At 45.5% G+C, this 12,168-nt stretch overlaps 1 protein-coding gene across 4 annotated transcripts in view; it reads right to left on the reverse strand.

Moving 5' to 3' along the window:
* Positions 1–12,168, reverse strand: part of LOC138491668 (phospholipid scramblase 2-like) — a 412,550-nt gene that overhangs the window by 114,156 nt on the left and 286,226 nt on the right. For 3 of the 4 annotated variants that reach the window (XR_011276070.1, XM_069618312.1, XM_069618311.1), the window contains one exon: positions 7,454–7,615. The exons of the other annotated variant lie outside the window; for it this stretch is intronic. Coding sequence is in view for 2 of the 3 variants with exons in the window: in XM_069618312.1 (XP_069474413.1) it covers positions 7,454–7,615 (162 nt within the window). In the remaining variant the exon portion in view is untranslated. The remainder of the gene's footprint in view (positions 1–7,453; positions 7,616–12,168) is intronic. 4 annotated transcript variants of the gene reach the window in all.

The following is a 12,168-nucleotide window of genomic DNA, read 5'->3' on the forward strand; positions in this document are numbered from 1 at the left end:
CGGGTAAACGTGTGTGGTACCGACCAGGAAGCCGCCTGGCAGATATCCCCCAGCGGAATTCCGGACCACAAAGCCATCAACGACGATGTAGATCTCGTCGAATGGGCCCTTGGACGCTTAACTAGCGGCTTTCCGGCCTTGGAATGACAATAGGAAATGGCTGAAGACACCCATCTGGATGGTCCTCGTTTTGAAATCGCTTTACCCCCAGCTGCAGGACCATAAGCTACGAAGAGTTGTCTTGTGTCTCTGAAGCATTGGTGGCGATGGAGATAACATTTTAAAGCTCTTTTCACATCCAATGTATGGAGAGTCTTCTCTGCCACTGAAGACAGTGTTGGAAAGAATTAAGGCAACACAATAGAAGCGGGTTTATGGAACATGGAAGGTACTTTAGGTATGAAATTCGGGTTAGTGGCCAGCATAACTTTGTTACTGAAAAACCTCAAATACGGAGGGTCGATCACTAGGGCTTGTATTTCCGACAGGCAATGAGCAGAAGTAATGGCCACCAGGAAAGCCAATTTCCAAGACAAACATTTTAATGATGTCGATGACATTGGTTCAAAAGGGGGTTTCATCAGGGCTACCAGGACCAGGTTCAGACTCCAGATCGGAGGAACCTTCTTGGGAGGAAAGGTTTGAAACAACCCTTTAAGGAAGCGTTTAACTAGGCGGTCACTGAACAGTGGAGTGGAATGTCTCTTCCGAGTAAATCTCGAGATGGCAGCTAGATGCACCTTTATGGAAGAAACAGATAAACCGTTATTTGCCAGGAGCAACAAGTATGGTAGGAGTTGTTCCGGTGTGATCGCCCGTGGGACCAGACCTGGTTGACCTGCGCACCATATGCAGAACCTTTTCCATTTGTATGTGTACGAAGTGTTCGTGGAAGGTGCCCTTGCAGCTTGCAAAATACGATGACAATCCGCTGGAATCGCTAATGCGCCAATCTCAGCGAAATCAGGAGCCAGGCCGTCAGACTGAGGTTGTCCGGGTCGTGATGCCAAACGGTCCCTTTCTCCTGAGACACAAGGTTGGGGATCTTCTGGAACCTCATTGGTACTGCCGCTGAGAGGTGAAGTAGATCGGAGAACCACACTTGTCTGGCCCAATACGGGGCCACCAGGATCACCTGACAAGGATATCTGTGGATCCATTGCAGAGTCCGACGGATGAGAGGGAATGGGGGGAAGGCATACAGAAACTTGCCTGTCCACGGGAAGGAGAACACGTCCCCTAGCGAGTCTTGTTGTGGCCACCTGCTCGCGTATTGGGAGCATTTTTTGTTGTCTCTTTTCGCAAAGAGATCGAGGGCCGGATTACCCCATTCCGCGAAGACACGGTGCAGTTGCTGATCGTTCAGTTCCCATTCGTGTAGACTCATCTCTCTGCTGAGAGCGTCTGCTTGCACATTTTTTACTCCTGGTAAGTGGAACGCCAACAGATGTATGTTGTGTTGTAAGGACCAATGCCAGATCTCCTGGGCTTCCGTCAACAGGCTCCTGGAGCGAGTTCCTCCCGGCTTTCGTAGATAAAACATTGTTGTCGTGTTGTTTGTCATGGTTCTCACAACTGAGCCCTTTATCTGTGGCAGAAAGGATTTTGGGGCCCAACACACCGCCCTCAACTCTAGCAGGTTGATGGAGGGAGGACTATTCCGATGACCAACGACCCTGAACCTGTAAGGAGTCCAGATGAGCTGCCCACCCAGTTAGAGAAGCATCCGTAATCACTGTCTTCTGAAACGCAGGCTCCAGTAAGGGCATTCCCTTTGTTAGGTGTATGGAGATTCTCCACCATTGAAGCGCCTGCACGAGCTGGCCGTTGGTCAACTTGTCCGACCACCGTCCTCGACTTTGTGCCCATCGATCCGCCAAGAATTCCTTAAGCGGCCTCATGAAGAGGCAACAGTTGTCTATCAAGGGTATGCAGGACGACATTGTCCCCGGCAGGGACATGTACCCTCATACTGACACTCTGGTGTCGACCTCCCATTCCGATGCCTTTTGTTGCAGTCTGCGAATCCTTTCGAGGGATGGCTTCACCAGCCCCGACTGCGTGTGGAACTCTGCCCCCAAAAAGACCAAGGTCCTTGAAGGCTGTAACGAGGACTTGTCGAAGTTCACTGCGAAGCCCAAACCTTGCAGAAGGGACAGGGTGGCATTTAGGCTTTGTGCCCTTTCCGGAGACAGTCCCCCTCACTTACCAATCGTCCAAATAAGGGTACACATGGTGACTACCTTTCTTAACCAGGCTGCTATTGGAGCCAGACATTTGGTGAACGTCCTGGGGATGATTTTAGACCAAACGGGAGGACCTTGAACTGATAGTGGGTTCGTCCGACGGCGAACCGCAGAAATCTTGTGCCGTCGACGCATCGGGATATGGAAGTATGCGTCCTGAAGGTCTAGCGACGACAAATCTCCGGGTTGTATCGATCGGACCACCACCTGAAGCGTCAGCATTTTGAATTTTAAATTCTTGAGCAGTTTGTTGAGCGCTCGTAGATCCAGAATGGGACCCCATTTTCCATTTGGTTTCTTGACGAAGTACCGGGAGTACACTCCCTGTCCTTTTTCTGCCACCGGGACCAGTTCTATAGCCCCTTTCTGCAGCATAAGCGCCACCTCCTGTAGTAGTATTTGGAGGTGGGGCTGGGCCGAGAACACCGGTGGAATGTGTGGTGGCTTGCCCTTGAACGAGAGTGGTCCAGATGAATCGTGTCCAAAACCCATCGGTCTGTTATGCGCTCCCACGCGTCGATGCGACGAGACACTCTGCTCCCCAGGACGTCCTGAAACATGTAATTGTTGGTTCTTGGTTTGTTTATCTTTCGTCGACGAAGGGTAGGCACCCCGCGTCTGGCGGTTTGGTGGTCTCTGCCTCTACGAGAAGATTGGGCCGCACGCCTGTAGCCTTGGGACAAGTAGGAGGGTCTGCTGAAACCTCGGTCTCTAGATGACCCTAACCGCGAGTTACCAGAGGCCCCCTCTGAAAGGACCGAAAATTCCTACCACTCTGGAGGGCTCCGAGTGACCGTGCTGTGTCCGTATCCTCCTTCATGCCCTTCAAGGCCACATCAACTTTTTCACCGAACAGTTGCTCCCCTTCACACGGCATATCCAAGACTTTATATTGCACCTCCGGTCTGAACGTAGTGCACTTGAGCCAGGCTAGTCTACGTAGAACTACGCCATTATTGATTTGCTTAAAACCGGACTCGGCTAAGTCGACGGCAATGTTTATAGCATGGTTGGAGGCCTCTCCTTCCCGCACTAGCAACATGGCAGACTTTCTATGTTCCTCGGGCAAATGCTCCAAGATAGGAGCCAGTCGGTGCCACATTTCCCTGTCATACCTAGACATAATCGCCAAGGAGTTGGCTGCTTGAACTGTAGTCGCGCCGATGGACAGCACCTTCTTGCCGAAAGCGTCCTGTCTCCTGGCCTCGTTGTCTGGAGGGGTTGTGCATTTATGTTGAGACCTGGCTTTTCTAGCCGCCGCCGCTACCACCGACTCCGGAGAAGGTTGAGACGTCAGGCTCTTGGGAGTCGATTCCGGAGCCTTGAACTTCTTCTCCAAACAACCTTTCACTGCCGGTTCAGAGAACGGGTGCCGCATGGTCTTCAGGCCCTCTTGCCAGACATGATCCAAAATCGGGATGGCGAAAATGGATTTCCTTCTCTTGCCCATTTGATCAAAAAGAAAACAATCCTTTTTCTCCTCTTCAGGGACTAGGCCAAACTCCGAACACGCCTTACTCATCATGGCATGGAATGGAATGCACCCACGTAGTTAGGTGGCGATGGCTGTGCCGGGCTTCTCGGAGCTTCCATCTCCGCTTCAGAGTCCCAAGTTGGGTCCCTTGAGGGGGATAGTATGATGTCTGAACCTGATCCTTCATGGTCAGAGCCCTGTAGTTCTCCTTGCAGGTTAGGGAAATCTTCCGGCGCGTGGGAAGCAGCCGTAATCCTGGTCGCCGAGCGAGGAGCCGGGCCCGGCTCGTCGATAAATGGCATAGACTGTATCCGTTTCGGGGCCCCAGGCTGGGGTATTTGTGTGTCCAAATGCTAATAGCTTCTGTAGCGTATTTAGCACCTCCAATGACAGAACCGCCTGGGGGTTCAGTAATGAGGTAATAGGGATGGAACCCACACCCAAGAGCGACATTGCGCTGGTCGGCTGCAGCCCCAGACGGTTGGGCGCGCGACCGTGTCGCGTTCCTCGTCAGCCGACGAGATGGAAAGTCGCCTCTGGTTGAAGCAGGGCCTCCGGTGGGACGGATCAAAAACCTCCAGTTGCCATCCCATCGACGGGACCACCGTCGATGAGGTTTCCTACCGCCGCAGTCTGACATGTGGGAGGAGCCGCCGATGATGCAGGCGTCGACGAGCGGATCGTCGGCGAAGCCAGTGGCGCAGGGCCTTGGGGTGTTCCTGACGCTTTTGGTGCTGACTTGCTGGCCGCGGCCTCTCGACTCAAGGTAGACTTCTGACGTTCTCCTGAGGATTTAGATGGTTCTTTTCTCTCCTTCTTAGATGAGGAGGAAGAAGACGGCATCTTGTGTGAAGAGGAGAAGGCCTTCGAATGTTTCTCTGAGGTTCGTTTTTTTGGCAGCACATGCCTTTGTCGGGGGTTCCGACTTACTTTTTGAGGCCGTGGAGCCCACCTCCGATGCCGGGTACGCACCCGCTCCGTCATTGAGCCAATCGACCAGGCGTCTTTCAATCTTTGAGGGTTTTCTGGGAGAAACCCTGACAGATTTCACAAGTGTCCGCCATGTGGTGAGGATGAAGGCAGTAAATGCAGTCCATATGACCATCCCCTTCGTACACCTTAAGGCCGCACATAGCACACGGACGAAACAACGCCTTTCCAGACATTCTCTTGAGAAAAAACAGTTGCAGAAATAGCCAGAACAACCTAACCAAATAGCAGATACGCGAGGTAATCACACCACTTTGGAAGACGGTTGAAATCTGAGGGAGCTGCAGGGGCGGAGCTATATATACCCCTACATCCTAGTGGCGCCGGCATGCGTGGCCCGAAACGATGTAGATAGGACACAAAAGTGTCGGAATTTTTCCTATGGAAAATGTCTATATAAAACTTACCGAGGATTCCCAGCCTGATGACAGGGAATATTCCAAGCATGCGAATCCATGAAAGATGAAAGATCCAATGCTGGAGAACATAGCTAATATGTTACCTCCCGAATGAGAGTTCTGCCTAAACAGCCCTTACATCAAAGTAACATCCCCAAAGACCACTCCATAATCCCTCCCCAACATAAAGCATCTGTCGTCCCATTTCAAACTAAGCTAGACTACTTCACCCAATGGTGACAAACAGGAATTGTGGGGCTCTTCAGACACCTGCTCCTCTCAGATATAGTTAGTCTTAGTATCGGCACTAGAGGTAAACCTCTCAGCTTCAGTGGTTCTCCATTTCATAGAACGTTTTCCTTATTTTATATTCCTGTCCCCTCCTTCTCACAATTCATGCTCTGTGTTATGCCAACTTGTTTGGTCAAAATGGGTTTTTGGATTTCCCTTCTTATTGGGACCCCATGCTTTAGCCCAGTCCCACGCCTCATCCAGATCTGTGGAGAACTGGTCTCCTTGCAGTTGAATCACTTGCAGTGTTGCAGGGAACAACATGGTTTTTCCTAAACCATGTCCAACGACTGGCAGGCTATCTGCACTGCCTCAGGATAAACTGATACTCTGGTGCCTTTCATATGGAAAGGCCGTTTTAACTTGCTGTTTGAAGGATCAAATCCTGTCCCAATAGTTTGGTGATAACCTGTGTATGGGGGCTACCCACATGGCACACTGTGGGCCCCTTCAATGGATAAGGCTCGACAGACCAACCGGGCTCTCACACACTCTTATCCATTCTTCAAGGAAAAGTTTGATCGAAGGACCCAGAGTTCTCTCCGGCAGTCAATTCAGCCATATGTTGCTCTGCCTTGCTCTACCCTCTGAGTTTTCCATTATTTCCACCAGCTGACATGTCTTGTGGAGCATTGTTTGCAAGTTAGTTTTTAGGGGGTTAGGGCATCCTCAATGTAAGATATGCGATTTTCTGCTTCACGCACTCTGGATGAAACATTATGCAGATCTCGACAGAGGAGGCCCACATCCACCCCAATTGTGTTCATCCTCTGCTCCAGAGAGGTCATGGCTACCCATTGCCTGTGCTGGTGTTGGGCTGTCTCCCCTTCTAGAGGTTTATGTGGGCCTCCAGTGGTGGAGGTATCTATTTTGGGTTGTAGGCTGGCTTTCCTTGGTTTCTCTTTGGTCATGTTCCAGGGACCATTATGCACTGCTACCGCAATCTTTTTCATCTCTGCCTGGGTGATCCTCATCTGGTTCTACCACCACAACCACCATCCCCCTCCCTCCCTCTCCAGTATGTTTTTGCTGCCTAATATGCTTGACAGGGTGCAAGGGCCACCCGCCCCTCTGCCACCACTCCCAGTTGAAAAAGTGTTTCTTCCCTTTGTAGCAGCCTGCCTGGGGGGGGAAGGGGGGGGGAGAAGTCATCTACCATTCAGTTCACTTATGGGGAGCCCCGTGGCCCACTGTTGGCTCAGTACATCACCACCTCAGAGCAAGAGGCACCAGTATACTTTGAGGCCGTAGCCGGGCAGCGGCATGGGTTGTTGGATATGTTTCTTTGACTGTTTGGTGCCAAACACCACTTCTCTGGTCCCAGCCCCTCTCCTTAACCAACCTCCGGATGGTTCACTGCTGCTGTGAGGGAATGCCCAGCTGGAGGGACTTTCAGCTCTGTGCCGCCTCTGGATTCTACACAGTATCCCAGCACCTCCAGGCTCATCCTACTCAGTGTTGGGGCCATCCTACTGTGTGTTGGGGCCATCCACTTGAGCCCTCAGGCAGAATCGGGTTCTTCCTGGAGGTCGCTGTCCGGTGCCACACTGTCCATTTTTTCTGGTGTTCAACCCCTCAGAACCAGTGGGTTTATTTCTCAGTCTTTGATCATGGTTTGTCTTTTCTGGCTGCTTTTGGCATGTTTGTTTTTCTTCAGCGGCCAGAAAGTAGGTCTACTCCATGATTCCCCCCAGTTGTTGGTTTTTAAACTGCTGGTGCTTGAGCAAGACAAAGTAGTTTGATGCATGATGCTTGCCTCCATCTGTGCAAAAGAATGTTGACTTTTTATTGATGCATGGAAAATCTATTTTTGACTGCACAGACTGGTTTTGCAATATTGAGCACACATTTATTAAATTTGATAAAATTCCAAAATTCCACATTTTCTTTTCATTAATACATTTCTGCAAATTTTCACAAATCAAATATATAGGTCTCCACCATAGGTATGGGATTTTTACATTTTAAATTTCACACAAAAACAACAAAAGACACGAGTAAGTGCATAATTCTATAGTTTTCTGATGCAAAATATGTTTCATTTATTAACATACCTCAAAATTTACATCTGCACAGCAGCTGCACAGAATACACGGGCCAGATATTTTCAGAACTCCCTCCTTTCGCTCATTCTGCACTGTAAACTTAGGCAAACAAGGATGCCAGTTTTGCACAACATAGCCAACAGTTGTTCCAGGTGGCGATTGCACTTCAAGCTTACAAAGAAAAATGTTATTGCTACATTTAGTACGTACAATGACTATCACAACACTCACATTATCATTTCCATTTGAAAAATGTACAATAGTTTTACTTTCTTTTTTATTATTAGTCAGAAGCGTCTATCTCCTCCAAACTAGGAAATGGGTTACCTGTAACTCGGTCTCCAGCATTGGTAGTTCATATATTCTCACCCAGGGAAAGGCACTCAGCCAGTCGGGTGGCAGGAACAGCGGGCGAGAATACACAATCCCTGCCTGCTGTCCTAGCCACCCTTCACCAGGTGGCGCTTTATTTTTCTTTATTTTCATTATAGGCAGAATTCGCTCGGGCCTGCCCTAGCTTGGGCTGGCGAGCCGTGAAAGGCCATGTCCACCCTCCTGGCAGGGCATGAAAGCCATATTAACATGCTTGAATCATTCCCCATTGGGCTGTGAATAGGAGGTGTGAACAGTCCGACTCCTCCTTATTTGGTAATCGAGACTATGCACGTTATAAAAAAAATCTCAACTATGTTGCTAAAAAACGTATGTTGTCCTTATATCCTTATATGATACAAAACATCCTTTGAAAGAAAGGAAAATAGATCAGTGAAACAACTCTGCTCTCTGATTATCTTTAAATGAACTGAGAACATAACACTCAGACAAAAGTAAGTACTTGAGTTAGTTAAGGTGGCTTCCTGGTGAACCTTTCACATTACTGTTAATGTAATGTTTTAATCTTGAAAATAACTCCTTATGTCTGGATAAACAGACAGGAAAACATTTTAGAGTCACAAAACACTTTAGGATGTCAGACATTAAATGATAATCTAAATAAATAAGTAGGTTATCTTATTGCTGCAGGATCTCTTACTGAGTTCAGACAGGAAGTAGAGTACTTCATTAAAATAGAAAGGTCAAGTAACAGTTTCCTATTTTCTTCCAACAGTGCACAAATGCCTTGCTAACCCGCCAGGATTATCTATCTCATCTGGATATGTAGTTCTATATTTAAGACCGATGGTTACCAAAAAGGATTCTACTCAAAGGGCACAAAAAGAACCATTAATAAAACAGAAGGGCCTCCATTTGACCCAAACGACAACCTCCTCGTATATATGGACTTCTATTTGTTAAACACTCGTATTCCACGAAGAGAATCCTTAAAAGAAATTGAAGAAATATTATGAAAAACCGATGATCCCGTTTCCAATTCTTTCATAATTTGGTGCACCAAAGTAGCATTAAAAAAAAAAAAAAAAATATGCCATCCAATTTCAAGATTAGTTCTTTTTACAAGCTGAGGGTACTGCCATGGGAGCAACCATTGCTCCCAATTTAGCCAACCTCTATGAATATGTTTGAGCAAACAGTGGTTTATGCCAACACCAAAAATCACAAATCAAAAGTTATAACCTGGTTGACGTTCATAAATGGCATAATCATCTGGCAAGGAACTCAGGACAATGTCCTTACTTGTCAATTGGTTGACTGCACAAAATCTCTGTTTAAAGTTCAAGCACAATGTGTGCTAGCAACAGTTTAATTTTTTGGGACATTCCCATAACACTGGCGTACTTTAGGTAAAACCTTATCATAAGGCGACAGTCAAAAATGTTTTACAGCATATGGGTAGCCATCATGCAAAACACGTAAAAAACAACATCTCATTTGTTCAGTCCTGAAAAATCAAAAGAAATAGCAGTACATGAAAAGCCTATATAAAGGAGGCCAACTTAGTACCAAGAAATTAAAATGAGACTGGAGCATAATCCAAAAATAAAATCTCCATGAACAGTCCAGTGACAGGCTAGTGCTTAATATTGTCAGAAACCATTCCTATAAAATAGCATCCATCAAAAAGAAATCGAAAAAAGGTTTTTCATAAACCAATGGAAGAATCAATTTTGATTTTAAAAAAATTAAAAGTTTCAGAAACATTGTTATGAAGAACGATTTCAGGTGAGCCGTCCCTAAATCAAGAACATGACAGAACATTGGGGTTTAAACCCAGTTAAAGGTGCCTACCCTTCTCAGAAATGCAGTGTATGTAAAAGCACAACTGCAACCAAAAACATTGATGGGACTCTAAACCATGGCAATTAACCAATTTGACAAAATTCAACAGTACAAAAGCAATTTATATGATAACATGTTCATGTGGTCCAAGATATACTGGGACAATTGCAAGACGAGAAAAATGTAAAACACAAGCTGTTCAAAAGCCAAATAGAGCAAGCCCACAATGTTTTAAGAGCACGTGCATTCGTTATTATTTCTGTAGACATTTAAAATGCCTTATAGACCTAAAAACTTTTAAATGTACTCACATTACACACATTTTGCTGCACACATTCATCAAAATGCCAGCGACGATGTACAGTGTTGTGTGGTGACATTCTGTCACAAATTATATATATATATATATATATATATATATATATATATATAATTATCAGCCATATCAATAAGTAATTCATGCGACAATGCTGCAATTAAGTGGAAGACGGAATTGTTCCCATGAAGATGATCCATAGGTCATCCTAAATATGTTTTTGCGAGATACAAGACTTTAACACCTTTTTTTTAACATCTTCATAGAACTTAATAACCAAGATAATTATAATGGTCTCAGCCACGTGGTGACCCTTATCATTTACAAAGTACCAAGGGAACTGGCAGTAGTGATCCATTAAAACATGGCCATTATCACCAATATAAGATCTTCTGCACCTTTAATAAGCTAAGCCCCTTTTTTGCATAATTTAATGTCCAGGGGCCTACCAATATTTTGGGACTCATTTCCTGTTTGGCTCCACAGAAATAAGGAATAGCTATGTGAAAAGTTCACCAAGAAGTTACCATGCCATTCGGGTATTTCCTTTTGTCTGTTGTGTGCAGTTATGTACTCCTTAGTTCATTTAAACAATCACAGACCGCGATCAGAGGGGTTTCACAGATATGCATTCCTTTCTTTACACAGGGTGCATCATACCATATAAGGATGTACGGATCAAAGTATTGAAGAACATCCCTCAAGTATTGAAAGAAAAGTAATAATTTTACTAAACCTTTTGAAAATAGATTGAGAGCTCTTTTAGACAATCAAAAATATTTCTACTCAACACCCATGAAGAATGCCCAGCACTTGTGACAAATAGGAACAAACATGTAGGGTCAGTTGTAGCATACATTCATACAATGAAGTGTATCTTGTGAACTTTTTATACATACCTACATGTCAAATTTTTGAAGTGAATGTCGGAGCATCCAAATACAGCGAATATTAGTCAAGACTCTGAAAAATTGTATCTTGTGAGCCATGTATTTTTTGGTCTCACTCATTCAATTCATGATTGTGATTTTTAAGCACAGTATATTGAGCTCACATGTGTGGGGTGGATGATGCACTTTATATATCCATGATTGTTACATAGCGATGCATTTTTTTTTGTTTTTTTAAGACATTAGGTTCTCATTTCGTTTGTAAGACAAAGATTGTTTTGTATAACATGTATAGGGGAATTCTGTGTGCACCTGACTTAGTTATCGCCTTTTGATGAGTCCTAGGTATCATGTTCCAATACTGAAACACAGCCATCTTATATTTTGTAGCACACGTTGGTAGCTAAATAGCTAATCCTGCTTTAAGTGCAAAAATAAATAATGGTTTCGTTCACAAGGAGAGAAGGCCTGCTCGTTGTGTGTGTTTATGCACAATCTGTTACTCTTGTGAGAAAATGGAACCAATTAGTTACTGTGATTTTCTATGCAAACATGGAAAGCAATATATAAAATACATGTTATATAAGAAATATGGCCAGACTGTCCTGAGACGGAGCACATGTGAAATGTTACCAGCTCCCGGGAAGCAAGAAGTGAAGGTTGATGCAGTGCAGGGCTATATAACCAAGAACAGAATGGCACCTCTGGCATGATAAACCTTATTGTGATGGATATGCAATATGTTTCTATCAAATTCTAGGTATCCCATGCTCGCCTATGCATTTTGCAGACTAGACAGAAATGAACTGGGCATTAACATAAGATGCTCATCACAATGTCATCAGTAGTACGTTTAACATACAATTACATTGTATTGGCTAGTAATAAACAAGAGATTTTACTGGTCCAATGCTGGTGGTGGTGTGTTCCCCTCCATCCATTGCGATTATCAGGCTTCTGGGGAAGGAGCATATCGAAGGTGTTTATTCCAGGGGTGAGGAACCTTTCACTTTGCTCTACCATTGTGGTATATTACTTCCCACGTGCTCAGTCGATCTGAGACCTGACGCAGAGTGAAGTTTTCTGAAGTAGTGCACACACTGGCTTTTAAGCCAGGGTTATACCACCCTCTAATGAGGGTGCATCAAAACCCTACCCCCACCAACCCTAGTGAGAAGGCTAACAAACTGGACAAGACACTGAAGCCAAACATCTCTTAAGTTAGGCAACGTGGACAGCACTACAAGGATGAATACTCAGGTAATGGTAGTAGGCTGACACAGCGGTACAATTGGTCCAGACCATTTCTAGAAAAAAACATGTAGATATACTGCCAAATA

This window comes from Ambystoma mexicanum, chromosome 10 (assembly GCF_040938575.1).
Source record: "Ambystoma mexicanum isolate Mex_15411 chromosome 10, UKY_AmexF1_1, whole genome shotgun sequence".
Classification (NCBI taxonomy): Eukaryota; Metazoa; Chordata; class Amphibia; order Caudata; family Ambystomatidae; genus Ambystoma; species Ambystoma mexicanum.